We start from the raw sequence: 27,484 nt of genomic DNA on the forward strand, positions 1-27,484 counted from the left end.
TCATGCTTTGTTTACAGAAGCTAGTCAACCTATTTCCTACCATCGAAGTAGAACCCCATCTGTACCATGAGTCTTAGATTTTGCTAGTAACCTTTGATGCGGAACTTTATCAAACGCTATTTGAAAATCTAGAAATGACATAAGCTGTATTACTTTAATCATTTAATGTTTATTTATATCATAAAAGACATCAAGATTTTTTTCAAACATGAGCGATTTCGTCGAGAATCATGCTGATAATCGTATATTGATAGATGCTTCTCTAAATGGCTTATACATTGGTTTCAAATGATGTTTTTCAGAAGTTTTCCAGCTAAAGACGTTACAGTAAGTGGACAACAACATCAGGGCAGTGACTCTATTATCTTTTTCTGAATATCCGTGTTACAACGACATACTTCCATTCCTCTGATAAATTCTCCCTAAGTAAGTTCCTTCTTGAAAAGATCATTCAAGAGCTTAACCATCATTTTTCGCCTCTTTCACTGTCTTCTGATAAAACTTAACATGACATAACGTTTTCTTGACTTCCATCTAATCTATTGCTACTGAGTCTTCAACTTGCATCTTATGGTGCAAAACGCTCAGCTCTCATCAGTGGAACTGGATTCGGGACATCATTTGTATCTTCGATCATGAATACGGCTGAAAAAGAAAAATATTTAAGATTTTTTGCCATCGCTTCGTTGTCTTAAACGAAGTTACCTTTGGGCTGACATATGACCATCTTGCTTCATAGGGTTTCTTATGCAATTTTGGGCAATATACGCCTGATACTGAAGTTGACTTTGTATAAGTCTCTCAGTATCTTACATACCTTACTCTATCACTTTGAGATCCTTATGCGCTACTCTTTTTTTTTTTTTTTTTCAGAAAACAGGCACCTTTCTATATCACTAATGATGATGATGATGATGGTAGTGATGACAACGGAGAAGAAAATTATGATGATGACGGTGATCTTACTATCTAGAAAGGACAACGACACCGATGATGACGATGATGATAACATAGGGAATGATCCCAGGGTTGATATGTACCTACCTGTTGATGAGGATTAGGTTGAAGGATGACTTGCGCTTGTGACAATGGCACAGGTGGAAGGCTCCGTAGATGATGGGGTTAACAAGGCTGTTGGACATGCCGAAGAAGAAGATGCCAGACAAGAGCTCCTCCTCCACCTGGTGATGAAGATAACAAATGCATCATTATTGCTTGCTACAGCTGAAGTATGGGTGTGTTATTACTATTTGTTTGGTACACTTAGAGAATCTTACCTTACACTCGTGTTGCCTCGTCTTTCAACCATACATGTATATACCATGTCTTTACTCCTAAGAACACCACACACACACACACACGCATATATATATATATATATATATATATATATATATATATATATATATATATATATATATATATATATATATATATATATATATATATATATATGTATATAAATATATATATGTAGGGGATCCCTGGGGATAAGGGAGAAAGAATACTTCCCACGCATTCCCTACGTGTCGTAGAAGGCGACTAAAAGAGAAGGGAGCGGGGGGCTGGAAATCCTCCCCTATCATTTTTTTTTTTTTTAATTTTCCAAAAGAAGGAACAGAGAAGGGGGCCATGTGAGGATATTTCCTCAAGGGCCCAGTCCTCTGTTCTTAACGCTACCTCGCTAATGCAGGAAATGGCGAAAAGTATGAAAAAAAGAAATATATATAAATTTTTTATTATCATACTTTGTCGCTGTCTCCCGCGTTAGCGTGGTAGCGCAAGGAGACAGACGAAAGAATGGCCCAACCCACCCACATATGCATGTATATACATGCACATCCACACACGCACATATACATACCTATACATCTCAACGTATACATCTATATACACACACAGACATATACATATATACACATGTACATAATTCATACTGTCTGCCCTTATTCATTCCCGTCGCCATCCCGCCACACACGAAATGACAACCCCCTTCCTCCCGCATGTGCGCGAGGTAGCGCTACGAAAAGACAACAAAGGCCACATTCGTTCACACTCAGTCTCTAGTTGTCATGTATAATGCACCGAAACCACAGCTCCCTTTCCACATCGAGGCCTCACACACTTTCCATGGCTTACCACATACGCTTCACATGCCCTGGTTCAATCCACTGACAGCACGTCGACCCCGGCATACCACATCGTTCCAATTCACTCTATTCCTTGCACACCTTTCACCCTCCTACATGTTCAGGCCCCGATCACTCAAAATCTTTTTCACACCATCTTTCCACCTCCAGTTGGGTCTCCCACTTCTCCTCGTTCCCTCCACCTCTGACACATATATCCTCTTGGTCAATCTTTCCCCACTCACTCTCTCCATGTGACTAAACCATTTCAAAACACCCTCTTCTGCCCTCTCAACCACACTCTTTATTTCCACACATCTCTCTCACCCTTACATTACTTACTCGGTCAAACCACCTCACACCACATATTGTCCTCAAACATCTCATTTCCAGCACATCCACCCTCCTGCGCACAACTCTATCCATAGCCCACGCCTCGCAACCATACAACATTGCTGGAACCACTATTCCTTCAAACATACCCATTTTTGCTTCCCGAGATAATGTTCTCGACTTCCAAACATTCTTCAAGGCTCCCAGAATTTTCGCTCCCTCCCCCACCCTATGATTCTCTTCCGCTTCCATGGTTCCATCCGCTGCCAGATCCACTCACAGATATCTAAAACACTTTACCTCCTCCAGCCTTTCTCCATTCAAACTTACCTCCCAATTGACTTGACCCTCAACCCTACTGTACCTAATAATCTTGCTCTTATTCACATTTACTCTTAACTTTCTTCTTTCACACACTTTACCAAACTCAGTCACCAGCTTCTGCAGTTTCTTACATGAATCAGCCACCAGCGCTGTATCATCAGCGAACAACAACTGACTCACTTCCCAAGCTCTCTCATCCACAACAGACTGCATACTTGCCCCTCTTTCCAAAACTCTTGCATTCACCTCCCTAACAACCCCATCCATAAACAAATTAAACAACCATGGAGACCTCACACACCCCTGCCGCAAACCTACATTCACTGAGAACCAATCACTTTTCTCTCTTCCTACACGTACACATGCCTTACATCCTCGATAAAAACTTTTCACTGCTTCTAACAACTATCCTCCCACATCATATATTCTTAAAACCTTCCACAGAGCATCTCTATCAACTCTATCATATGCCTTCTCCAGATCCATAAATGCTACATACAAATCCATTTGTTTTTCTAAGTATTTCTCACATACATTCTTCAAAGCAAACACCTGATCCACACATCCTCTACCACTTCTGAAACCACACTGCTCTTCCCCAATCTGATGCTCTGTACACGCCTTCACCCTCTCAATCAATACCCTCCCATATAATTTACCAGGAATACTCAACAGACTTATACCTCTGTAATTTGAGCACTCACTCTTATCCCCTTTGCCTTTGTACAATGGCACTATGCAAGCATTCCGCCAATCCTCAGGCACCTCACCATGAATCATACATACATTAAATAACCTTACCAACCAGTCAACAACACAGTCACCCCCAACCAGTCTATCCCTGGGGATAGGGGATTAAGAATACTTCCCACGTATTCCCTGCGTGTCGTAGAAGGCGACTAAAAGGGGAGGGAGCGGGGGGCTGGAAATCCTCCCCTCTCGTTTTTTTTTTTTGATTTTCCAAAAGAAGGAACAGAGGGGGCCAGTTGAGGATATTCCAAAAAAGGCCCAGTCCTCTGTTCTTAACGCTACCTCGCTAGCGTGAGAAATGGCGAATAGTTTAAAAGAAAGAAAGAATATATATATATATAAACCAAACATAATGGTAGATGATACATCTAGGTACATGGTCACTGTAATTTTTCCACTAGTTTTCTCCAGCCTCTCACTCGATGGTCATAGGACACACGTTGCTTAAAATCGAAATATTGCAAATATAGAAATGTGGATACCTCACTTGAATAAGTCTTCCTAGGGTAAAATGCATTGGTTAGGGACATTGCTAAGGATACTTAAAACATTACAAAAAATTTTCACCTTTAGGATATACAGTACTAGGACAGTACGAGTGTTGACAGAGGAACCTCTCCAGAGCTGCTGATGTTCAAATGTTTCAAATTGGCAAGTGCCAGGCTGTCCGATTTGGGTAGAGGTTACTGGCATGCAACCACATCTTGATATGAACACCAAGCAACACGCAAACATTACACTTGGTTCACTATCACCTTCGTCCACAATCATTTTCTTATTCATTAATTCGAAAAGGAAGATAGCAACAGATATCTAATCACCACCTTTATTCTAATCAACGTATGCTCAAAGGATGATGACACTTCTCTGCACTTTGCATTAGATAAATCCTTCACTTCAAGGAATATGAGACCATTCGTAAAATGAAACCATCAATCCTCATACTCACATTTTCCGCTACCGTGGTGAACAGGAAGATGATCATCATCATATAGTAGGGCGTCCAGCAAATAACGAACGCTAGCACGATCACCACCGAGATCCTCAACGCCCTCATCTTGGCTTTTCTAAGAAGCCGCCGCCGGTTGAACTCTGGGCAGGTGTTCCCTAGCGTCGTTCGTTCGCTTCTGAAGACCTTCTCGCTCTCTTTAGGATATATACCAGGAGGAGCAAGATATCTTAATGGGTTATATACCAGGAGGAGCAAGATATCTTAATGGGTTATATACCAGGAGGAGCAAGATATCTTAATGGGTTATATACCAGGAGGAGCAAGAGATCTTAATGGGTTATATCTTAAAACGTTTAGCTTAAAAGCATGGGAGAGCCATTTCTCCCGGCGATTTTAACATACAAAAGTTTAAACATTTCTATGATAGATTGGGAAGGTTTACAAGATGCGTCTCCGCAAAAAACTGTGCACACATACAAACATGCACAAAAAACGTAGGTTCTGATTTGCTCACAAAAACGAGCATATACATGAGCATATCACCGAGTTTCAGTTTTGTTTGTCTGCTGTTAACAAAGAAATGAATAAAAGAAAATCCGTAACTGGACTTTACCGGTAACTAGATCATTAATGACAACAGCTGAGTTAACCATAAGATTTACAGAAAAAAGTGTTTACTGTGGGTGAAGATGTAAGACCTATCTTCACTGGAATAACTGTAGCTCATTTCATTTAAGATTTTTACTTTCACTGTAGGAAAACCAAAAGGGAATGTTTCACGGCTTTGTGGATCCAATTTCCTCTTCATGAATGCATAGACGTGGGTGCTCTACCACCTCCCTCCTTCTCCCCCTCAGAGGTTGATTGACAAAGGACTTTTCATGTCCTGGAAAATGGGTCCAGTTTACCTACTGTTATGGGTTTTACCATAAATTGATTCTTTCATTCATCTGTCAAATTTTTTGTCAAAATCAATAGCCCAACAGAGAGATAGACAGGGGGTTTAACACAAAGAGATACATGATATCCATCGTACAAAAGCTGAAGATTAAGCTAATGTAATTTAATATATACTGACGATTGGAATTTGCCTTAATCCAAATGAAGACTTTTTTAATGAATTTCTTTTAACATTCAACATTCTTCATAGACTGAATTCTGAGAGTCACATAACGAAGTGAATGTGTTCCGACATTACAGACAGAGGATGATGCTATGCTGCTCCAGTTGTGTGGTGACTCGTGCTGTTCCAAAGGTTTCATCACGATGGCACTAAATTTGGTGTTCGAGCCGCTAGCACCGATATGGACCTACCGTATCCTCTGCAGTTTTCGGTCTAGCAGAGACCACGAGTACTATGTTTTCCTACCCGAGATCAGTTCACTATCACCGCTGTAGAACTGGGCACTGTGCTCCCTCCCTAAAACATATGGAACATAGGACACACTAGATTTACCTTTGGGTGACGTATCATATATCACCTGGACAGGAGACCACTGATGCAGCACCAGTTGTAGGAGCATATTATGCCCCTATTACCGATGATATGACAAGAAACGACTCTATTATCGCGAGAAATACGGACTAGCGGCGCCTTTAAGTACTGAAAGCTGTTCACTTACTTGACAGAGCCGCAACGATCAACATACAGTCGAACATCATGATCACAGTCACTTGAAGGTTAGCCTGTGAAGCAGTGTGTGACCATCCCCTGTAACGTCATCTAAAGCTGCGACCTCCCCAGATAGATCACAAGAGTGTTCCCCTAAGGGGATCAGAAGGATACATACTGTCACATCACATGAACCTTAACGTATCCCCTACCCAACTTCTCTTACCTCCACCTCCCATTCACCACACACACACACACACACACACACACACACACACACACACCACACACACATAGAGCAGTCAATGGTTTACCCCAGACTCTTCACATACCCTGGTTAAGTCCACTGACAGCATGTCGACCTCGGTATCCCGCATCCTTCCAATTCACTCTATTCCTTGCGCGCCTCTCACCCTCCTGCATTTTCAGGCCCCGATCACCCATATATCGTGTTTCATTTTCCCCGTAGACTCATAGGAATATATATATATATATATATATATATATATATATATATATATATATATATATATATATATATATATATATATATATATATATATATATATACATATATATATCGGTAATGAAATGTTCTTTATTAGGGTATTAAATTGTCCGTGCTGTCTCTGCTAAAACTAGAAAGATTGAACATGAATTTATACAATGGCCCGAAATATGCATTGAACTAATCCTCAGGTACCTCACCATTATTCATAAATACAATGAAATCCTAACTAACCAATCAGCAACAACCCCTAATTTCTTAAGAAATTTCAGCTGCCTCATCACATTTCATCTCACGTAAGGTTTCCACTACCTCTTCTCTCTTCACCACAGCACTCTCTACGACTCTGAATTCGCGTACCACCGCAACCAAAGCACCATACATCTGCCACCCTATCATCACGCACATTCAATAATCCTTCAAGATACTCCTTCCTCTCCTCTTCACCTCCTAACTCCCTGTTACCACTAATTTGCCACCTTCACCGATGCTCCTTCATGTTCTCTTGTTTTCTCACATCATCTGTACACTTCGAAGCTATCTTATTTTCCCTGAAGTTTACTGATACTCGCTCACCCTAAATCTTATTGGTCGTATCTTTTAGCTCTTACACCTTCCTGACCTCCTGCTTTAACTTTACAGTCATACTCTCATATATGACGCATACCCCTACCAACTCGGCATCACTGATTGTGGTAACATCTATCGGTGAGGCGAGGAGGCAATGTTTCATTATAACGAAAGAAATATTGCCGCCAGTGTTGGCAATGACTTTTGTAGTCTGTAAATGCAAGCGTTTGAAATAAGATCTATGTATAAGATTTGGCATCATCTGTTGAAGGAGGTATGAAGTTAAATCAATCTGTTTTGTAATGCTGAAAGTATATCAAAGCATAAGTAAAACCTTACAGGGATTATCCTAGTCGCATTCGACTAATAACAGATTTTGGTAAACGAATGTACTGTAACTTCTGTATTGTAAGAAATGAGATCAGTGATAACTTCTGCTACTCTTACGTGTATTTCCATAATAAACACTAGTGTGCTTATAATCGTTTATTATATAGTAAAACGACAAAAGAAGAAACGACACAAATAGCGACCGTCTGACAATCGTTACTTGTGTGTCGGATCATTTGGATGAACTTGCTCATGTACCGCACCAGGTGGAAATGGATACATTTTTCGCTTACTGTGTAAGGTGATGAAGGTGGAGACGTAGGTGACTAGAAGTATGAGTAGAGGCAAGACGAACATGCAGACAAGGCTAAAGATGGCGTAAAGCTGCTCCAGCCAGGCGGGAGAGAAGAGGCCGTAGGTGACGCACTGGTAGAACTCCTCGTAGAAGGGACCCTTCACTACGTGGAACACCAGGACCTGACGATAGAAAACGGGTTAACCTGTAATGTCTACAGCATTCGCTAGCATGTCATACGGTTTTGTGTACATGGTCTTAGATTTGAGAGGCGCTACCCCCTTTGAGGGAATATCCTCACCTGGCCCTCTTCTCTGTTCCTTCTTTTGGAAAATTAAAAAAAAAAAAAAAGAAATATATACATAAAAATATATATATATATATATATATATATATATATATATATATATATATATATATATATATTTTTTTTTTTTTTGCTTTCCGAGATAATGTTCTCGACTTCCACACATTCTTCAAGGCCCCCAGGATTTTCGCCCCCTCCCCCACCCTATGATCCACTTCCGCTTCCATGGTTCCATCCGCTGCCAGATCCACTCCCAGATATCTAAAACACTTCACTTCCTCCAGTTTTTCTCCATTCAAACTCACCTCCCAATTGACTTGACCCTCAACCCTACTGTACCTAATAACCTTGCTGTTATTCACATTTACTCTTAACTTTCTTCTTCCACACCATTATAAGAACAGGACAAAAATCAAATGCTTTGTTTAATCATGGTAAAATTATGCCCACTGTATTGACCGCAGTAATGCCAATTCATTTATGAACTGTAACTCTTTTACCGCGAGAAATATCATTGAATGTTCTAAATACACAAGGAATTGTAACATTGATATTAGTGAAGGTATATACAAACTGGATAGCATTGTTGTAGATAAAATATGTCAAAAGTTCCCTTTCTTGTCCACATAACTAAAATCTTATGACAGGCATGATGCCAGATCCGTACCACACGAGCGCAAACACCACCATCCGTTAACACATGTTTACCAATGACGTCTTAGCTACGTCTCTTTTTTTTAGTGGTTTTATGCATATACAAAATGACGTGCACCCCTGTGACCTCTTGCAATATATATATATATATATATATATATATATATATATATATATATATATATATATATATATATATATATATATATATATATATATATATATATATATATATATATATATATATATATATATATATATATATATATATATATATATATACCCTGCGTTACAGAGGTAAGGCCAAGCATTGACAAATAAAGGCCGCATTCGTTCACGTCCATTCTCTAGCTTTCATGTGCAATGTATCGAGACAGCTACACCTCTCCACAAACAGGCCCCACAGACCTTTTCATGCTTTCCCTGGTTCAGGTCAGTCCACAGACAGCACATTGTTCCCCGTGTGCCACATCGATCCACTTTACTCTGTTCTGTGCACGCCTTTCACCCTCCACCATGATCAGGCTCCGGTCACTTCAAATACTTTTCACTCCATCCTTCCATGTCCAGTTTAGTTTCCGCTTTTTCCTTGTCCCCTATACTGACGCATACATCCTTTTTTCAACCACCCAACACTCATTCTCTCTATATGTTCCACACCATTTCAGCACACCCTGTTCAGCTCATTCAACAGCATTCTTATTACCACACCTCTCTCTCTCTCTCTCACTTTTTTATTACATACTCGATCAAATCACAAGTCCTCAAACATTTCAATTCCAGCACATTCATCCGCCTCCATTTATCCTTATCTATAGCTAACCCTCGCATCTATACAGCATCGTTTGGACTACCATACCTTCACACATTCCCATCTCCCAACCTCCTTATAATGACTCACTTTCACTACCTTAGTTCTAGTCGTTGGCATGTCGCCTCCCAAGAATCTAAATAGTCCAATTCCTCCATACTTTCTCCATTCAAACTCATATTCCAATCAACTTGTTCTTATGCCCTGCTTAACCTAATAACCTTGCTTTTATTCTTATTTCTTTCTCAACCTCATCCTTTCCACACCTGTGCAAAACCAGTCACCAGCTTCTTTAGTTTCTAACTCAAATTCCTTCCCCCTTACATGTTCCCTGCATACTGCATACTCGCTTCCCTCCAAGAGCACTGAGTATCTAGTAATATTGCTTTATCTAAAAAAAAGTGCCTGGGAAGTGTAGACCTTTCCAGGTAAACGTCACTGTAAACAGGGTAATCTGCATAATCAAATGGTGGATATTCCTCTTGATAGAATATTCATTTTGATGGTTAGGGAAGACGACAGTATCAGCTGAGGTCAGGATAGGAGTCAGTTTGGGTTTACTGTGGGGATTATTGATGGGGTCAGTGTGGAGGGTAAGTGCTGTGGCTATTGTAGAGGATGAGTATATACTTAGTGTAGTAATGATGACAGTCAAAGTGAGTTTGTTGTATGAGTTTTTATTGAAGGAGCAGTGTCGAGGCTAGGAGTGGTGGTCATGGGGGAAGCGCTGTTGTAGAGGCTGGTTTTTACGATCTTGGGGGAAGGGGATAGTACCAGTGTAGAGGCTGGGTGTCACACAACCTGTCACACACCGACCTTCACTGGGAACCAATTACTCTCCTCTCTTGCTACTCGTACACATGTCTTACATCCTTGATAAAAACTTTCACGGCTTCTAGCAGCTTACCTCCCACACCATATACTCTTAAAACCTTCCGCAAAGCATCTCTATCAACCCTCCCATATGCTTTCTCCAGATCCATAAATGCTACATACAAATCCATCTGTTTCTCTAAGTATTTCTCACATACATTCTTCAAAGCAAAAACCTTAACCACACATCCTCTACCACCTCTGAAACCACACTGCTCCTCCCCATTCTAATTTTCTGTACATGCCTTTACCCTCTCAATCAATACCCTCCAATATAACTTCCCAGGAATACTCAACAAACTTATGCCTCTGTACTTTGAACACTCACTTTTATCCCCTTTGCCTTTGTACAATGGCACTAAGCATGCATTCCGCATATCCTCAGACACTTCATCATAATCCATACATTCACTAAATATCCTTACCAACAAATCCACAACACACCCCTTTCTTGATAAATTCTACCGCAGTACCATCTAAACCCGCCGCCTTGCCGGATTTCATCTTCCACAAAGCTTTCACTACCTCTTCTCTCTTAACCAAACCATTCTCACTGACCCTCTCACTTCCCACACTAACCCGACCAAAACACTCTATCATCAAACACATTCAACAAACCTTCAAAATACTAACTCCATCTCCCTCTCACTTTATCTCTACCTTTTATTACTCCCCCTCCCCCCCTCCCCCTTGCCCCCTTCACCAATGTTCCCATTTATTTTCTTGTCTTACGCACATTATTTACCTCATTCCAAAACATCTTTTTATACTCCTTAAAGTTTATTGATACTATCTCATCCCAACTCTTGCACCTTCCTCTTGACCTTCCGCTTTCTTTATAAAATCTCTCTGTCATTTGCACTCATTCCTTGTAAGAACCGTCCAAACTCCTCTCTTTCCTCTTTCACTAACTACTTAGATTCTTCCTCTCACCACTCACTACCATTTCTAATCTGCCCAGCTCCCACCTTTTTACATGCCACATGCACCTTTTGCACGTAAAATCACTGCTTTCCTAAATACATCCCATTCCTCCCCACTCCCCTTACGTCATTTGACCATCTCTCCTACTTACATATGTATACTTATGTATATCTCTTTATAAACCAGGTATTCCCAATCACCAGTCTTTTTTCAGCACACAAATCCACATGCTCCTCACCATTTCCAATTTCAACACTGAACACTCCATGTTTACCAATTATACCCCCAACTGCCACATTACTCACCTTCACATCTAAATCACCCATCACTATAACCAGATCTCGTGCATAAAAGATGCTGATACACTCACTCAAGTGCTCCCAAAACACTTGCCTCTCATGATCTTTCTTCTCATGACCAGGTGCGTAAGCACCAATAATCACATATCTCTCTCCATCCACTTTCAATTTTACCCACAACAATCTAGAATTTACTTTCGTACACTCTATCATAACTCCCATAACTCTTGCTTCAGGAGTATTGCTACTCCTTCCTCAACTCTTGTGTTCTCACCAACCCCTGACTTTACTCCCAAGACTTTCCCAAACCACTCTTCTCCTTTGCCCTTTAGTTTCGTTCCACTCAGAGCCAGAACATCCAGGTTTCTTTCCTCAAACATACTACTTATCTCTCCTTTCTTCTCATTTTGGTTACATCCGCACACATTCAGACACCCCAATTTGAACCCTCGATGAGGATGAGCACTCTCTGCTTGACTCCTTCTTCTGTATCCCTGTGAATGTGTGTGTGTGTGTGTGTGTGTGTGTGTGTGTGTGTGTGTGTGTGTGTGTGTGTGTGTGTGTGTGTGAACGTACAAGAATAAATGATTATTTGTGATATATATTCAAATATGCATTATCGAGGAAAGGTTGACAGAGAGGATATATATGTCAGAGGTGGAGGGAACAAAAATCGGGAGACCAGATTGGAGGGGGAAGGATGGAGTGAAAAAGATTTTGAGTTATCGGGGCCTGAACATACAGGAGGGTGAGAGGCATGCAAGGAATAGAGTGAATTGGAACGATGTGGTATTCCGGGATCGAAGTGTTGTCAAGGGGCTGAACCAGGGCATGTGAAGCGTTTGGGGTAAACCAAGGAAATGTCTGTAGGCCCTGGATGTGGATAGGGAGCTGTGGTTTCGGTGCATTATTCATGATAGCTAGAGGTAACGTCAAGCACAGAGGACTGAGCTTGAGAGGAAAAATCCTCACTTGGCCCTCTATATATATATATATATATATATATATATATATATATATATATATATATATATATATATATATATATATATATATACAAACCTCCTGGCTGTTGAAGGTTTGTATGGAGACTTTATTCGTATTCATATACCTCCGCGTTGTACAGTTAGGTTCGGTGAAATGCTATCAGCTGGCTATGTGCGCCTGTTGGGAAATAACTGATATAGACTCCGTTGCTCACCATTGTGAAACGAAGGGTATCCGAGTACTTAGTATTCGAATAGTTTTTTCCTATTAGCCAGGCCCATAGCCTAGCGGTTTGCATTCCTGCCTTTTGCACAGGGGTCCCGGGTTCGATCTTGGCTGTTGGGGGTTTGTATGGAGACTTTGAAACAACAGGTAAATGAATATCATCCATTGAATTGATAAAATTGTGTATGAAATGGAGATTATCATGCTCAAAAATTTGGTATGGCAATGGGTAACCATCTTTCACCTGTACTAAGTAATCTTTATATGGAATCTTTTGAAACAAAATCACTAAAGGATATCTTACCTACTAATGCAATTTGGTTTAGGTATATAGATGATGTTCTTTGTGTTTGGGCAACAAATGAAAATTTCCAAATATATTTCTCCCCTTACTTAACAATTTAGTACCTTCCATCAAATTTACTGTAGAAAATGAAAATAATGGTATGTTATCATTTTTAGATTGCATGATCCATAGGCAAGGAAACAAGGAAACATTTCTTTTTTCTTTCATACTGTTCGCCATTTCCCGCGCTAGCGAGGAAGAGTTAGGAACAGCGGACCGTGCCCTTGAGGGAATATCCTCACCTGGCCCCCTTCTCTGTTTCTTCCTTTGGAAAATCTAAAAAAGAACGAGAGGGGAGGATTTCCAGCCCCCCCTCTCCCTTCCCTTTTGTCGCCTTGTACGACACGCAGGGAATACGTGGGAAGTATTCTTTCTCCCCTATCCCCACGGATACAGCGCTGGTGGCGGATTCATGTGAGAAACTGCAGAAGCTGGTGACGGAGTTTGGTAAAGTGTGTGGAAGAAGAAAGTTAAGAGTAAATGTGAATAAGAGCAAGGTTATTAGGTACAGTAGGGTTGAGGGTCAAGTCAATTGGGAGGTGAGTTTGAATGGTGAAAAACTGGAGGAAGTGAAGTGTTTTAGATATCTGGGAGTGGATCTGTCAGCGGATGGAACCATGGAAGCGGAAGTGGATCATAGGGTGGGGGAGGGGGCGAAAATTTTGGGAGCCTTGAAAAATGTGTGGAAGTCGAGAACATTATCCCGGAAAGCAAAAATGGGTATGTTTAAAGGAATAGTAGTTCCAACAATGTTGTATGGTTGCGAGGCGTGGGCTATGGATAGAGTTGTGCGCAGGAGGATGGATGTGCTGGAAATGAGATGTTTGAGGACAATGTGTGGTGTGAGGTGGTTTGATCGAGTAAGTAACGTAAGGGTAAGAGAGATGTGTGGAAATAAAAAGAGCGTGGTTGAGAGAGCAGAAGAGGGTGTTTTAAAATGGTTTGGGCACATGGAGAGAATGAGTGAGGAAAGATTGACCAAGAGGATATATGTGTCGGAGGTGGAGGGAACGAGGAGAAGAGGGAGACCAAATTGGAGGTGGAAAGATGGAGTGAAAAAGATTTTGTGTGATCGGGGCCTGAACATGCAGGAGGGTGAAAGGAGGGCAAGGAATAGAGTGAATTGGAGCGATGTGGTATACAGGGGTTGACGTGCTGTCAGTGGATTGAATCAAGGCATGTGAAGCGTCCGGGGTAAACCATGGAAAGCTGTGTAGGTATGTATATTTGTGTGTGTGGACGTGTGTATGTACATGTGTATGGGGGGGGGTTGGGCCATTTCTTTCGTCTGTTTCCTTGCGCTACCTCGCAAACGCGGGAGACAGCGACAAAGTATAAAAAAAAAAAAAAAAAAAAAAAAAAAAAAATATATATATATATATATATATATATATATATATATATATATATATATATATATATATATATATATATATATATATATTGTTTCTTTCATACTATTTGCCATTTCCCGCGTTAGCGCGGTAGCGTCAAGAACAGATATCTGGGCCTTTGAGGGATTATCTTCACCTGGCCCCCTTCTCTGTTCCTTCTTTTGGAAAATTAATAAAAAAAGGGAGAGGAGAGGATTACCAGCCCCTCGCTCCCTTCCCTTTTAGTCACCTACGATACGCAGGGAATACGTGAGAAGTATTCTTTCTCCCCTATCCCCAAGGATAATATATATATATATATATATATATATATATATATATATATATATATATATATATATATATATATATATATATATATATATATATTTTTTTTTTTTTTTTCAAACTATTCGCCATTACCCGCATTAGCGAGGTAGCGTTAAGAACAGAGGACTGGGCCTTTGAGGGAATACCCTCACCTGGCCCCCTTCTCTGTTCCTTCTTTTGGAAAATTAAAAAAAATATGTGTGTGTGTGTGTGTGTGTGTGTGTGTGTGTGTGTGTGTGTGTGTGTGTGTGTGCATTTATATACATATGTATAGATATATACCTGTAGACTACCCTACAAAGACAAAGGTACCCCAGTGTAGTTTTACTATGTGTGAAAGAGGTATGCCAGGTCCCTTTACACAGCGAACCATAGGGAGCGAGCCTTTTAATTAAGGAAGATCTCCCTTCTTACAATCTTTATCCTATTCAGCCTTTACAGTATTATTGTAGCTCTTCCTCGTAAATGGATGCATTTAATGGATCTGAGAGCTTTTGCTCCAAAGCTTTTGTTTTCTAGCTCGAGAGAGACCTTTTGTTTGTGCATCGTTATAAGGTAGCTAGTCTTTCTACAGAGGCAAAGCAGAAGCACTACAGGTAAAGTTGAGTGAATATCTTAAATGGTCTTAAAAGTTTGATAAAGATATAAGAAATTTCTCCCTTAAAGTGAGCAAGGTTTTATTGATAATTTATCAGAATGTAGACATGTGTATGAGGAATGATTCCTAACCTAACCTAACCTAATAGGAAAAATGCTTAGGAATGTCTGGAAATCGTTCCTTATATATATATATATATATATATATATATATATATATATATATATATATATATATATATATATATATATATATATATATATATATATATATATATATATATATATATATATATATATATATATATATATATATATATATATAATGATTTCATCATTATCATTATACTTAACTGCTGTTTCCTTTGTCAGCGAGGTAGCGCTATGAAACAGACGAAGAATGGCCCATCCACTCATGTACATACATACATATACAAACCTCCAACAGCCAGGATCCTGGCTGTTGGAGGTTTGTATATTTTATGAAGGTGCGCGTTCATATGCATATATGCATATATTCCTATGAGTCCAGGGTGAAAATGAAACACGATAAGTACCCAAGTGCACTTTCATGTAATAATCACATCATCAGGGGAATCACAAGAGAGAAATATAACAGTTAGTTGATATACATCGAACGCGCACTTCCATAGAATACATAACGCTTTCCAACAGCAAGAATTCGAGCCCCTTACCATTTGTCTGATAACTGGGTGCACTAACTACGTGATTACGTTACCCATAATACAGAAATGACTATTCGATCACAAGTAATCGAATATTCTTCGTTTCAAGCCTATGAACAACGGAGATTCGATCGGTCAAATTCCATCAGTGTCACATTAACTAGTAACCAGTAGTTTTACCTAAGTCACTGTCACATAAGGATGTATTGTATTATGAACGGGGTTTCAATTTTCCGTAAGCCTCATGATCCACTCGCATATTCTCAGCTACATCAGTCTGGAGCTCGCTCCCTTACTGTCTTAAAACACATTCCCACAAGTCTTACATTAGCAAAGAGGACATACTTTCCTCTCCTTTCACACTCACACTAACTACAGACTACCTTTCAGACATTCCCTAACCATCCTATACCCTTCCCCTTGAAGTTAGTTTTCCTTAGATCCAGAGTAGATTGGTATCGGACTTGATAACCAATAATGCGGGTCAGATGCAAGCATAAGAGAGGTAAGGGAGAGAGAGAAGGATACTTACCTTAGAATAATATTATTAAAGAAAAAAAATTGGGAATTACCTGTGGTATGCTTAGGACGCCGCTCAGGACCCATGCAAAGATGATGCCGTAGCTACATTGTTTCTGCGTGTTCGACCTCTTCATCGGGTACCGAACCGCGGTGAATCGATCTACGCCGATAAGAACCAGAATGAATGTAGAGAGATACAGGCTGAACATTTGTAAGAACTTAATCAGCTTACAGAGAAAATTTCCAGCAACCCACTCGACTGTGTAGGTCCAGACTGACTCTGTGGTTAGGCAGGCGAAGGTGACGAAGAGGTCAGCTACAGAAAGGTGGTGAATGAGAGTGTAAACTGTGGATCGTGACCTTCTCTTTTCCCTGGCAATGCTGACGATGGTCGCTGTGTTGCCCACCAAGGAAAGCACAGCCATGACGGCTAGAACAATGCTACGAATCTGGGACTGCGTAGTTCTTTGAGGGGCATGAGCCAAGCACGTCAAATTGGGTAGGGAATAGTTGACCTCCACGAGGAAAGTACACTGCTCTTCGGGTAGCGCACCACCTTGCCACCCAGATATGTTAAGATTCAGCACCTCAAGGATCGTCTCCGTTAGTGACTCAGTAGTTCCTTCAGTTTTCCAGTCTGTAGTTGCTTCCGTCTCTCCGAGACTGACTATTGTCTCCTCCATCATTCTGTTCGTCACCACCTCTGCCTTTGCAGAAGCGTTCTCAATAACTTTTAGGTCTATTTTCATATATCGTTCACCATTGCCTACGCCACATGTACTGTTGATTTATCTTATCTATTCACAGCTGCTGCACATGTTTCTATATAGTCTTATCACTTGGTTATTAATGATTTTCATGTCATGTCTGTCAAAATGAGGACAGAGTTGGAGCTTAAAGGCGATGACGCCAGAGAGTACACATTTCCCCGTTACGATATATAGTTTAGGACACAGTATATAGTTTAGGACACCGTATGATTACAAAATTTCATTCACTCACATCTTAAAGCTGATACTTCAGTTCTTGATATACTGCTAATGCCTCAGCACCTAATGAGCTTTTTAGTCTTAGATGTATCGAGCACTTCAGTGAGATTTAGTGGTAATACTTTGTAAAACTGAAAAGATAAATGTTGAATTAAAGAAATGTGTTGCTATATTGATCTATTACAACCAATTGCTTTCCTGATTTAACGAGTTAGCGTAAATAACAAAGGAGCAACGGCTTCATTTGCGTATACTTAATTTTTACCATCCATAGCAACGGATTATAGGCTACTCCATGATTACCTTGACTTCTTTTTATATTTTATATATTCATATCATTGGCCATTTCCCGCGTTAGCGGGGTAGCGTTAAGAACAGAGGAATGAACCTTTGAGGGAATATCCTCACTTGGCCCCCTTCTCTGTTCCTTCTTTTGGAAAATTGAAAACGAGAGGGGAGGACTTCCAGCCCCCCCCGGATCCCTTCCCTTTTAGTCGCCTTCTACGACACGCAGAGAATACGTAAGAAGTATTCTTTCTCCCCTATCCCAGGGGAGGATATATATATATATATATATATATATATATATATATATATATATATATATATATATATAACATACAAACCTCCAACAGCCAGGATCGAACCCGAGACACCTACAGAACAGGCGGGAACACTACCGTTAGGCTATGATCACCCCTAATAGGGAAATGACTATTCGAATACTATGTACTCGAATACCCTTCGTATCACGTTGGTGAGCAACGGGGTCTACACCGGTCATTTCCCATCACGCTCACACAGTCAGCAGATAGCATTTTTCCGAACCTAACTGTTGCACAGGGGTCCCGGGTTCGATCCTGGCTGTTGGAGGTTTGTATGTTCTATGAAGGTGCGCGTTCATATGCACTTTGTTCGTATTCACATACCTCCGCGTTGTACAGTTAGGTTCGGTAAAATGCTATCTGCTGGCTGTGTGAGCCTGATGGGAAATGACCGGTTTAGACTCCGTTGCTCACCATCGCGAGACGAAGGGTATTCGAGTACATAGTATTCGAATAGTCATTTCCCTATTAGGGGCGATCATAGCCTAGCGGTAGCGCTCCCTCCTGTTGCACAGGGGTCCCGGGTTCGATCCTGACTGTTGGAGGTGTGTATGATATATATATATATATATATATATATATACATATATATGTACATAATATATATATATATATATACATAATATATATATATATATATATATATATATATATATATATATATATATATATATATATATATATATATATGTATATATATATACATATATATATATATATATATATATATATATATATATATATATATATATATATATATATATATATATATATATATATATCATACAAATTCGCCTTAGAGAGAAAATCCTCACTTGGCCGCCTCCTCTGTTTCCTGTTTCGGGAAAGTAAAAACTGGAGGGGAGGATTATCAACCTCAGCTCCCTCCCATGTCTATCGCCTTCAGGTTCCACCGTAAACGCTTGAACTTTTTGTTGTAGCACTGGACCCCGCCTTCCTCTGAAATCAAGAAAAAATAATTCGATTACTTTCTCATAAAAAGGAAAACTTTTGCAACTGGAAAACAAACATTGGTTGACATATGCATAGTCCATGCAGTCCTTATGGATACTTAGTTCATGCTCTCTCTCTCTCTCTCTCTCTCTCTCTCTCTCTCTCTCTCTCTCTCTCTCTCTCTCTCTCTCTCTTACAGTGAGTGTTAAGCTTTAACCTTAGCGTACCGACAAAATCTCGGTTCAGGTGCACGTAGATAGCTAAGTATACTTTCTCCTTATGTCTTTGACATAAGACATCATCGCTCCCTTCCGTTGTTCTTCGACCTCAGAAGTCAACTAGTAACGTCATTCTTTTCACCTCATTTGCCTGGGGAAAGACTCCACGTTCCTTGGCAGACAATCGGCTCTATCTATAATTCAAACTGTTCCCTCGAAGAAATCATTGTCAGTTACTAGAGTTTATATCCCCATAGGCAGTGCATACACGTGACTCTCTTCTGTGATTTTGTAATGCCTTTTACAAAAATATATTTCTCTTTCTGTTCTAGTAAGGAAAGAAAACCGTCGAAGGTGACGATCATTTAACACATTAGTTTTGATAAACAGTGCATATTACAATAACTTTTTTATATGTTTGTATTGTCTAGAGTTGACGACTCAAAATTTTACCATTACTTATTTTAATGTGAAGTACTGAGTTTAACATAATGAATCATTCTCTGCTGTTCTTTTGAATAAGCGAGTAAACAGTGCGAAATTGTAAATGTATTTCCGTGGTCTAATGTGCATAGTAGCTATCTTGAAAATACTTGGATTTCAATTGTGTCAGTTTTCTTTTCATGTGCGAGAACAATGAATGTGGATCTCCAGTTTGGTGTGAACATCACAAAAAGCAGTAAAGCAGAATCGTGTATCTCGCCCTGGAACTTAAACAAAATAGAATAAATAAAAACTGCAGTTCAGCAGTTTACGGTTTGTGTTGAAGAACTACCTCAGGCTGGAGGAAACTACCACTCCATCTAACCAGGCTGGAGGAATCTACCACTCCATCTAACCAGACTGGATGACACTGCCACTCCATCTAACTAAGCTGGAGGACACTGCCACTCCAGCTATCCAAGCAGAGGAAGCTGCTACTCCTTTTATGCAAGCAGGGAAAAGCTGCAGCTGCATTTATCCGGGTTAAGGAAGCTAGCGCTTCACCTACCCAAGCTGGAGGAAGATGCTGCTCTATCTATCGCTTGGAGCAACTCTTAAGAATATAAGATCTTTCTTCAGAAAAGGAAGCATATGAACGACTACCAATTAAAGGAGGAACACATCACGCTGGCCAATTGAATTGAATTTAATTTCGACAACGAAATTTATTCAAAGGATGAACATTCAGGTAAATGTAAGATTGAACTTACTGCATCATTTCCCCTTTCCTAGGGGTAACCTACTGCCCTTTAAGATCCCCTATCCTCGAGTTGCAGAACACCACAGTCGCATTGAACATCGTATCACAGATCGGTACAAGAACAGCGTTCATCCCAACTTAAGTGAATATGATCAGTAATTATTTTTATCTTTATAATTATCATTACTATCATCTATTATCATTATAATTATTATCATTATCATTATTATTATTATCATTATTATTATTCTTATTATTATTATTATTACTATTATTATTATTATTATTACTATTATTATTATTATTATCATTATCATTATCATTATTATTATTGTTATTATTATCATTATCATCTTACATGTTATTATCATTATGATTAGTGTTATCATCATCAGCATATATATTATAGTCATTATCATTGCTAGCCTAACGAGGGCACTACGTTCTTCTAAGCTAGGCCCGCCTGTGCGCCAAACCTATGAAATAAGCCTATTGTTATTTTCATCTTTAAATTACAGAGAAATAAAGTAGATGTTATCAATAGCTGCAACGTTTTCACCAGAGGATTAAGGTGAGTTTTAGCAAAGACGAAGACAACGCCTCTGACTTTATTCACCCTATCACTGTTACACAGTGTATCCTGGAATTGCATAATCGTGATTCAAAAGTAACAGTCATGTCATAATCTATGAAAATTTGATTATACTGCGTGCATTAGCAAGAAACATCTGATATATGACAGAATTGTTGCAAAAAGTACTTACATAGTAGGATGAACCTGATTCGTATGTCCTTTTGAACAATTCACACATAATAAAAAGCCAGCAAAAGCGCGCAGCTCCCAGTTCCTTCAGGTGTAGTCCGTCCTCGCTTTCAAATGCTGCCACAGGTTTGCAAACTCGACTCGGTTCAAGGAACAAAGATTCTCTTGTCTGTCACTGCAGATGAACTCCTTAATTAAGAAGTTCCCGGTACTAATCCTGAGCAATACACCTGAAATCATGATTTTGTTAAATTTTTCGAAAATGTTGAACGAACTGGCAATATTTCTCCAACAGCTGTAAACTAAAATGATATGAAAGCTTAACTTGTTTGATTTTTATCGAACAATTGCAAAGAGAAAAATTAATCAAACATATATAGCTACCTTGCCCCAGTTACCAAAAGGAACTTTCATTACATCGCCAGCAACATCCATTTACCAACAATGCACATATATCAGTTATCAACAGCATTCATACCATCAGTCATCAAAAGTATATCATGACTTAAGGAAATCAACTTTCTAATCATCAACCGTCCCTCTCCAATGCAGACTAATAAGTGCAGCAGACTGAAACTAGTTCGGATTCATTACATGCCATCAGTATGGGTACGTCTGAGATGTCCAGCGTCACTGTGAGATGCTAATAGCTGTTCAAGTATATCGTCATTAAAAAGCAGCATGTAGTTACACATCTCGTGACAGAATCGAACGATCAATATACCAGATAAGAACCAATTCGGACACCTTCTTCCCTCGCTCAGAGAAGCTGTAGAATTCTCTTCTTTCGTTCATCTTATCCCACTACTATAACCCTTCAACTTACGAGGATCGGGTCTACAAATACCGAAACACGATTCTTTTTTTTATATATATTTCAAACTGACTTGGCCTCAATAAAGCAAACTTTATTCCATTTTATATCAGCTACAAGGAAAAAAAAAGTATGGGTCCGTCTGACCCCACTCTGAGATGCTTGGAACAGCACTCTGTGGATGTCCTCATTAGGGTGCAGCTTATTTGATGTTCTCATGGTTGAGGCAGGTGCTTTTACATCATCTCAGGACAAGAGAGTCCCTGATGATCCAGGCTTTGTTGTCGAAATTCTCATCTTCTGCAGCCTAGTCATTAGGGGTTTACTTGACTTTTCACTCAGAGTCTGAGTTACAAAAATGACTTTGTTGGACTTTAATGAAATAAACCAGTCTGAGGAAATCTTATAATTGATATCACTTATGCTACCTAATTTACCACTACTACTACTACTACTGCTACTACTACTACTACTACAACTACTGCTACTATTAATAGCACTACTACTACTACTACTATTGCTACTACTACTACTACTACAACTACTGCTACTATTAATAGCACTACTACTACTACTACTACTACTACGTGATGCAGCGGTTAGCGATCCTGACTGTGAATACATCTAATTCAAATGATGGATCATATAACGTTGATAATGTTTTAATGCATTAGTATCTTGTAACCATAGTGAGCTGCTCAAGTATTTGAAGTGGCCTGTCCTCACCTGGACAGGAATGAAAGATATTCATCATATCAAGTCACCTGATACCTCCTCAATTTGCAGTCCTTTAATCGTCTCAGACGAAAGAAATGGCCCAACCCACCCCCATACACATGTATATACATACGTCCACACACGCAAATATACATACATACCTACACAGCTTTCCATGGTTTACCCCAGACGCTTCACATGCCCTGATTCAATCCACTGACAGCACGTCAACCCCGGTATACCACATCGCTCCAATTCACTCTGTTCCTTGCCCTCCTTTCACCCTCCTGCATGTTCAGGCCCCGATCACACAAATCTTTTTCACTCCATCTTTCCACCTCCAATTTGGTCTCCCACTTCTCCTCGTTCCCTCCACCTCCGACACATATATCCTCTTGGTCAATCTTTCCTCACTCATTCTCTCCATGTGCCCAAACCATTTCAAAACACCCTCTTCTGCTCTCTCAAACACGCTCTTTTTATTTCCACACATCTCTCTTACCCTTACGTTACTTACGCGATCAAACCACCTCACACCACACATTGTCCTCAAACATCTCATTTCCAGCATATCGATCCTCCTCGCACAACTCTATCCATAGCCCACGCCTCGCAACCATATAGCATTGTTGGAACCACTATTCCTTCAAACATACCCATTTTTGCTTTCCGAGATAATGTTCTCGACTTCCACACATTCTTCAAGGCTCCCAGAATTTTCGCGCCCTCCCCCACCCTATGATCCACTTCCGCTTCCATGGTTCCATCCGCTGCCAGATCCACTCACAGATATCTAAAACACTTTACTTCCTCCAGTTTTTCTCCATTCAAACTTACCTCCCAGTTGACTTGACCCTCAACCCTACTGTACCTAATAACCTTGCTCTTATTCACATTTACTCTTAACTTTCTTCTTTCACACACTTTACCAAACTCAATCACCAGCTTCTGCAGTTTCTCACATGAATCAGCCACCAGCGCTGTATCATCAGCGAACAACAACTGACTCACTTCCCAAGCTCTCTCATCCCCAACAGACTTTATACTTGCCCCTCTTTCCAAAACTCTTGCATTCACCTCCCTAACAACCCCATCCATAAACAAATTAAACAACCATGGAGACATCACACATCCCTGCCGCAAACCTACATTCACTGAGAACCAATCACTTCCCTCTCTTCCTACACGTACACATGCCTTACATCCTCGATAAAAACTTTTCACTGCTTCTAACAACTTGCCTCCCACACCATATATTCTTAATACCTTCCACAGAGCATCTCTATCAACTCTATCATATGCCTTCTCCAGATCCATAAATGCTACATACAAATCCATTTGCTTTTCTAAGTATTTCTCACATACATTCTTCATAGCAAACACCTGATCCACACATCCTCTACCACTTCTGAAACCACACTGCTCTTCTCCAATCTGATGCTCTGTACATGCCTTCACCCTCTCAATCAATACCCTCCCATATAATTTACCAGGAATACTCAACAAACTTATACCTCTGTAATTTGAGCACTCACTCTTATCCCCTTTGCCTTTGTACAATGGCACTATGCACGCATTCCGCCAATCCTCAGGCACCTCACCATGAGTCATACATACATTAAATAACCTTACCAACCAGTCAATAATACAGTCACCCCCTTTTTTAATAAATTCCACCGCAATACCATCCAAACCTGCTGCCTTGCCGGCTTTCATCTTCCGCAAAGCTTTTACTACCTCTTCTCTGTTTACCAAATCATTTTCCCTAACCCTCTCACTCTGCAAACCACCTCGACCAAAACACCCTATATCTGCCACTCTATCATCAAACACATTCAACAAACCTTCAAAATACTCACTCCATCTCCTTCTCACGTCACCACTTCTTGTTATCACCTCCCCATTTGCGCCCTTCACTGAAGTTCCCATTTGCTCCCTTGTCTTACGCACTTTATTTACCTCCTTCCAGAACATCTTTTTATTCTCCCTAAAATTTAATGATACTCTCTCACCCCAACTTTCATTTACCCTCTTTTTCACCTCTTGCACCTTTCTCTTGACCTCCTGTCTCTTTCTTTTATACATTTCCCACTCAATTGCATTTTTTCCCTGCAAAAATCGTCCAAATGCCTCTCTCTTCTCTTTCACTAATAATCTTACTTCTTCATCCCACCACTCATTACCCTTTCTAATCAACCCACCTCCCACTCTTCTCATGCCACAAGCACCTTTTGCGCAATCCATCACTGATTCCCTAAATACATCCCATTCCTCCCCCACTCCCCTTACTTCCATTGTTCTCACCTTTTTCCATTCTGTACTCTGTCTCTCCTGGTACTTCCTCACACAAGTCTCCTTCCCAAGCTCACTTACTCTCACCACCCTCTTCACCCCAACATTCACTCTTCTTTTCTGAAAACCCATACAAATCTTCACCTTAGCCTCCACAAGATATATATATATATATATATATATATATATATATATATATATATATATATATATATATATATATATATATACATTATCCCTGGGGATAGGGGAGAAAGAATACTTCCCACGTATTCCCTGCGTGTCGTAGAAGGCGACTAAAAGGGGAGGGAGCGGGGGGCTGGAAATCCTCCCCTCTCGTTTTTTTTTTCTTTTTTTTTCCAAAAGAAGGAACAGAGAACGAGGCCAGGTGAGGATATTCCCTCAGAGGCCCAGTCCTCTGTTCTTAACGCTACCTTGCTAACGCGGGAAATGGCGAATAGTTTGAGAGAAAAAGAAAGATATATATATATATATATATATATATATATATATATATATATATATATATATATATATATATATATATATATATATATATATATATATTTTCTCCCCTACTTTTAAAGTTCTCCGTATACCAATTAAGTAGATTCACGCCCTCTACACAATGGATATATATAATCTACGGGTAGATAACATGATATTCCTTTAGAAAATATACTTCTGAGTACACATTTATGCTTCTTCTTCTTTCCTCATCTTTGTTTTCTTTTTCTTTGACGCCATTTTCTTTGTTTCCCTTTACGCTGACACCCCTTGAAGCCATTTCTCTAATACCGTCTTCTTAGAGCCCTTTTTTTGATGTCCTCTTCTTTGAAGGCCTTTCTTTGACGTTCTTTTCAACATTTTTATGTGCGCCAGAAAAATCAACCATGTCACTGACGTTTGCAAAATTCCTGATATTTGTTCACCATCTCGGTGGAAAGAATTACCTGAAAGGTCGATTTATCGAAAATCAGTAGAAGATATCCTGTGGGAGAGTTGATCCCACAGAAACTGTTCAGGATAGCGCACACACATACACACACACACACACACACACACACACACACACACACACACACACACACAGGTTCCTGGAGTCTGCCTGTTCGAAGATACACCGCAAGTGAGAAAGCAACTTTGTCGAGGTTCTGTCACTGAGAGGACAGTCTCGCCAAGGTACTTCTCACTCCATAGGAGTCTACATTTCCCTGCTACGAGAAATTCTAAACACCTTTCTTTTCCACTGTAAATGAAGAAGAAAATTTTACATTATGAGAGAAAAAACTACAATAGACGGATAGGCCAAACAACAGTCAGACAGAGAAGGACTGACAGACACCACAGACAGAAAAACAAAGAAACTGAAAGATAAACAGACAGGACAGTTTCTCTTCTCCCTCCCCTCGTTGTGACACTGGCACTTATTATGAAGGTCGCTTGTCTGGCTATATTGGTTCATGAAACAATCAAAGGCAGGCAGGCACTGACCTCACGTCATGTAATGAGATCGCTTTCAGAGTGAAACTTTTCGTTGTAATTGCCACTTCCAGCAGTAGTGCTTTTATTAAACTCTTGTTAAATACTGAGTTCCTCCCACAGGAGGACCCTTTAGTCTGCGTATGATGACCCACCTAAACAATCTTTTACTCATTTAAGCTAAAATGTTTACTGCATATCTGGAGACTGTTCCTTTGAACCTGTTGAAATAATATCATTTACATCAAGCTATATATTTTGGATAAGGATTGCTTTGGTTCAATAATCACTGCGTAGAAGCAGGTGATGTATGAATGAAAGAAAAGCACAACGACTTTCACGAAATTTGTCCAATATCAATTTTGACATAACATAGGTTTAGAAACTCGTACAGTTACGCAGCTGTGGTTTTGGTGCATTATACCCGAGCTCACCACTCTTTTCTCCTCGACACTGTTTCTTCTTTTCGAAACCTCTACAAATCTTCACCTTTGCTTCCACAAAATCAGACATCCAACCAGCTGCCCCTTTCAAGACATTTATATCCAAAAGTCTCTTTTTTACATACCAATCAATTACTATGTAATCCAATAATGTTCGTTAGTCATCTCTGCTACTCACATATGTATATTCGTGTATATCCCTCTATTTGAACCATTCATTCCCAACCACCAGTCCTTTTTCAGCACAACTCCACAAGCTGTTCACCATTTCGATTAATAGGATTAAA

The 27,484-nt window shown here is 39.8% G+C and overlaps 1 protein-coding gene across 1 annotated transcript in view; it reads right to left on the bottom strand.

Moving 5' to 3' along the window:
* The window catches only part of CrzR (corazonin receptor), a 26,162-nt gene extending 8,298 nt beyond the window's left edge, over positions 1-17,864 (bottom strand). Inside the window, exons 1-4 of the mRNA XM_071677995.1 lie at positions 16,788-17,864; positions 7,802-7,985; positions 4,486-4,682; positions 1,045-1,181 (exon numbers count right to left, since the gene is read on the bottom strand). Of these exons, the coding sequence (XP_071534096.1) occupies positions 1,045-1,181; positions 4,486-4,682; positions 7,802-7,985; positions 16,788-17,486 (1,217 nt within the window). The 5' untranslated portion in view covers positions 17,487-17,864. The remainder of the gene's footprint in view (positions 1-1,044; positions 1,182-4,485; positions 4,683-7,801; positions 7,986-16,787) is intronic.
* Between the last annotated feature and the right edge of the window lie 9,620 nt (positions 17,865-27,484).

Source organism: Panulirus ornatus, chromosome 27 (genome assembly GCF_036320965.1).
Source record: "Panulirus ornatus isolate Po-2019 chromosome 27, ASM3632096v1, whole genome shotgun sequence".
NCBI classification, from domain to species: Eukaryota; Metazoa; Arthropoda; class Malacostraca; order Decapoda; family Palinuridae; genus Panulirus; species Panulirus ornatus.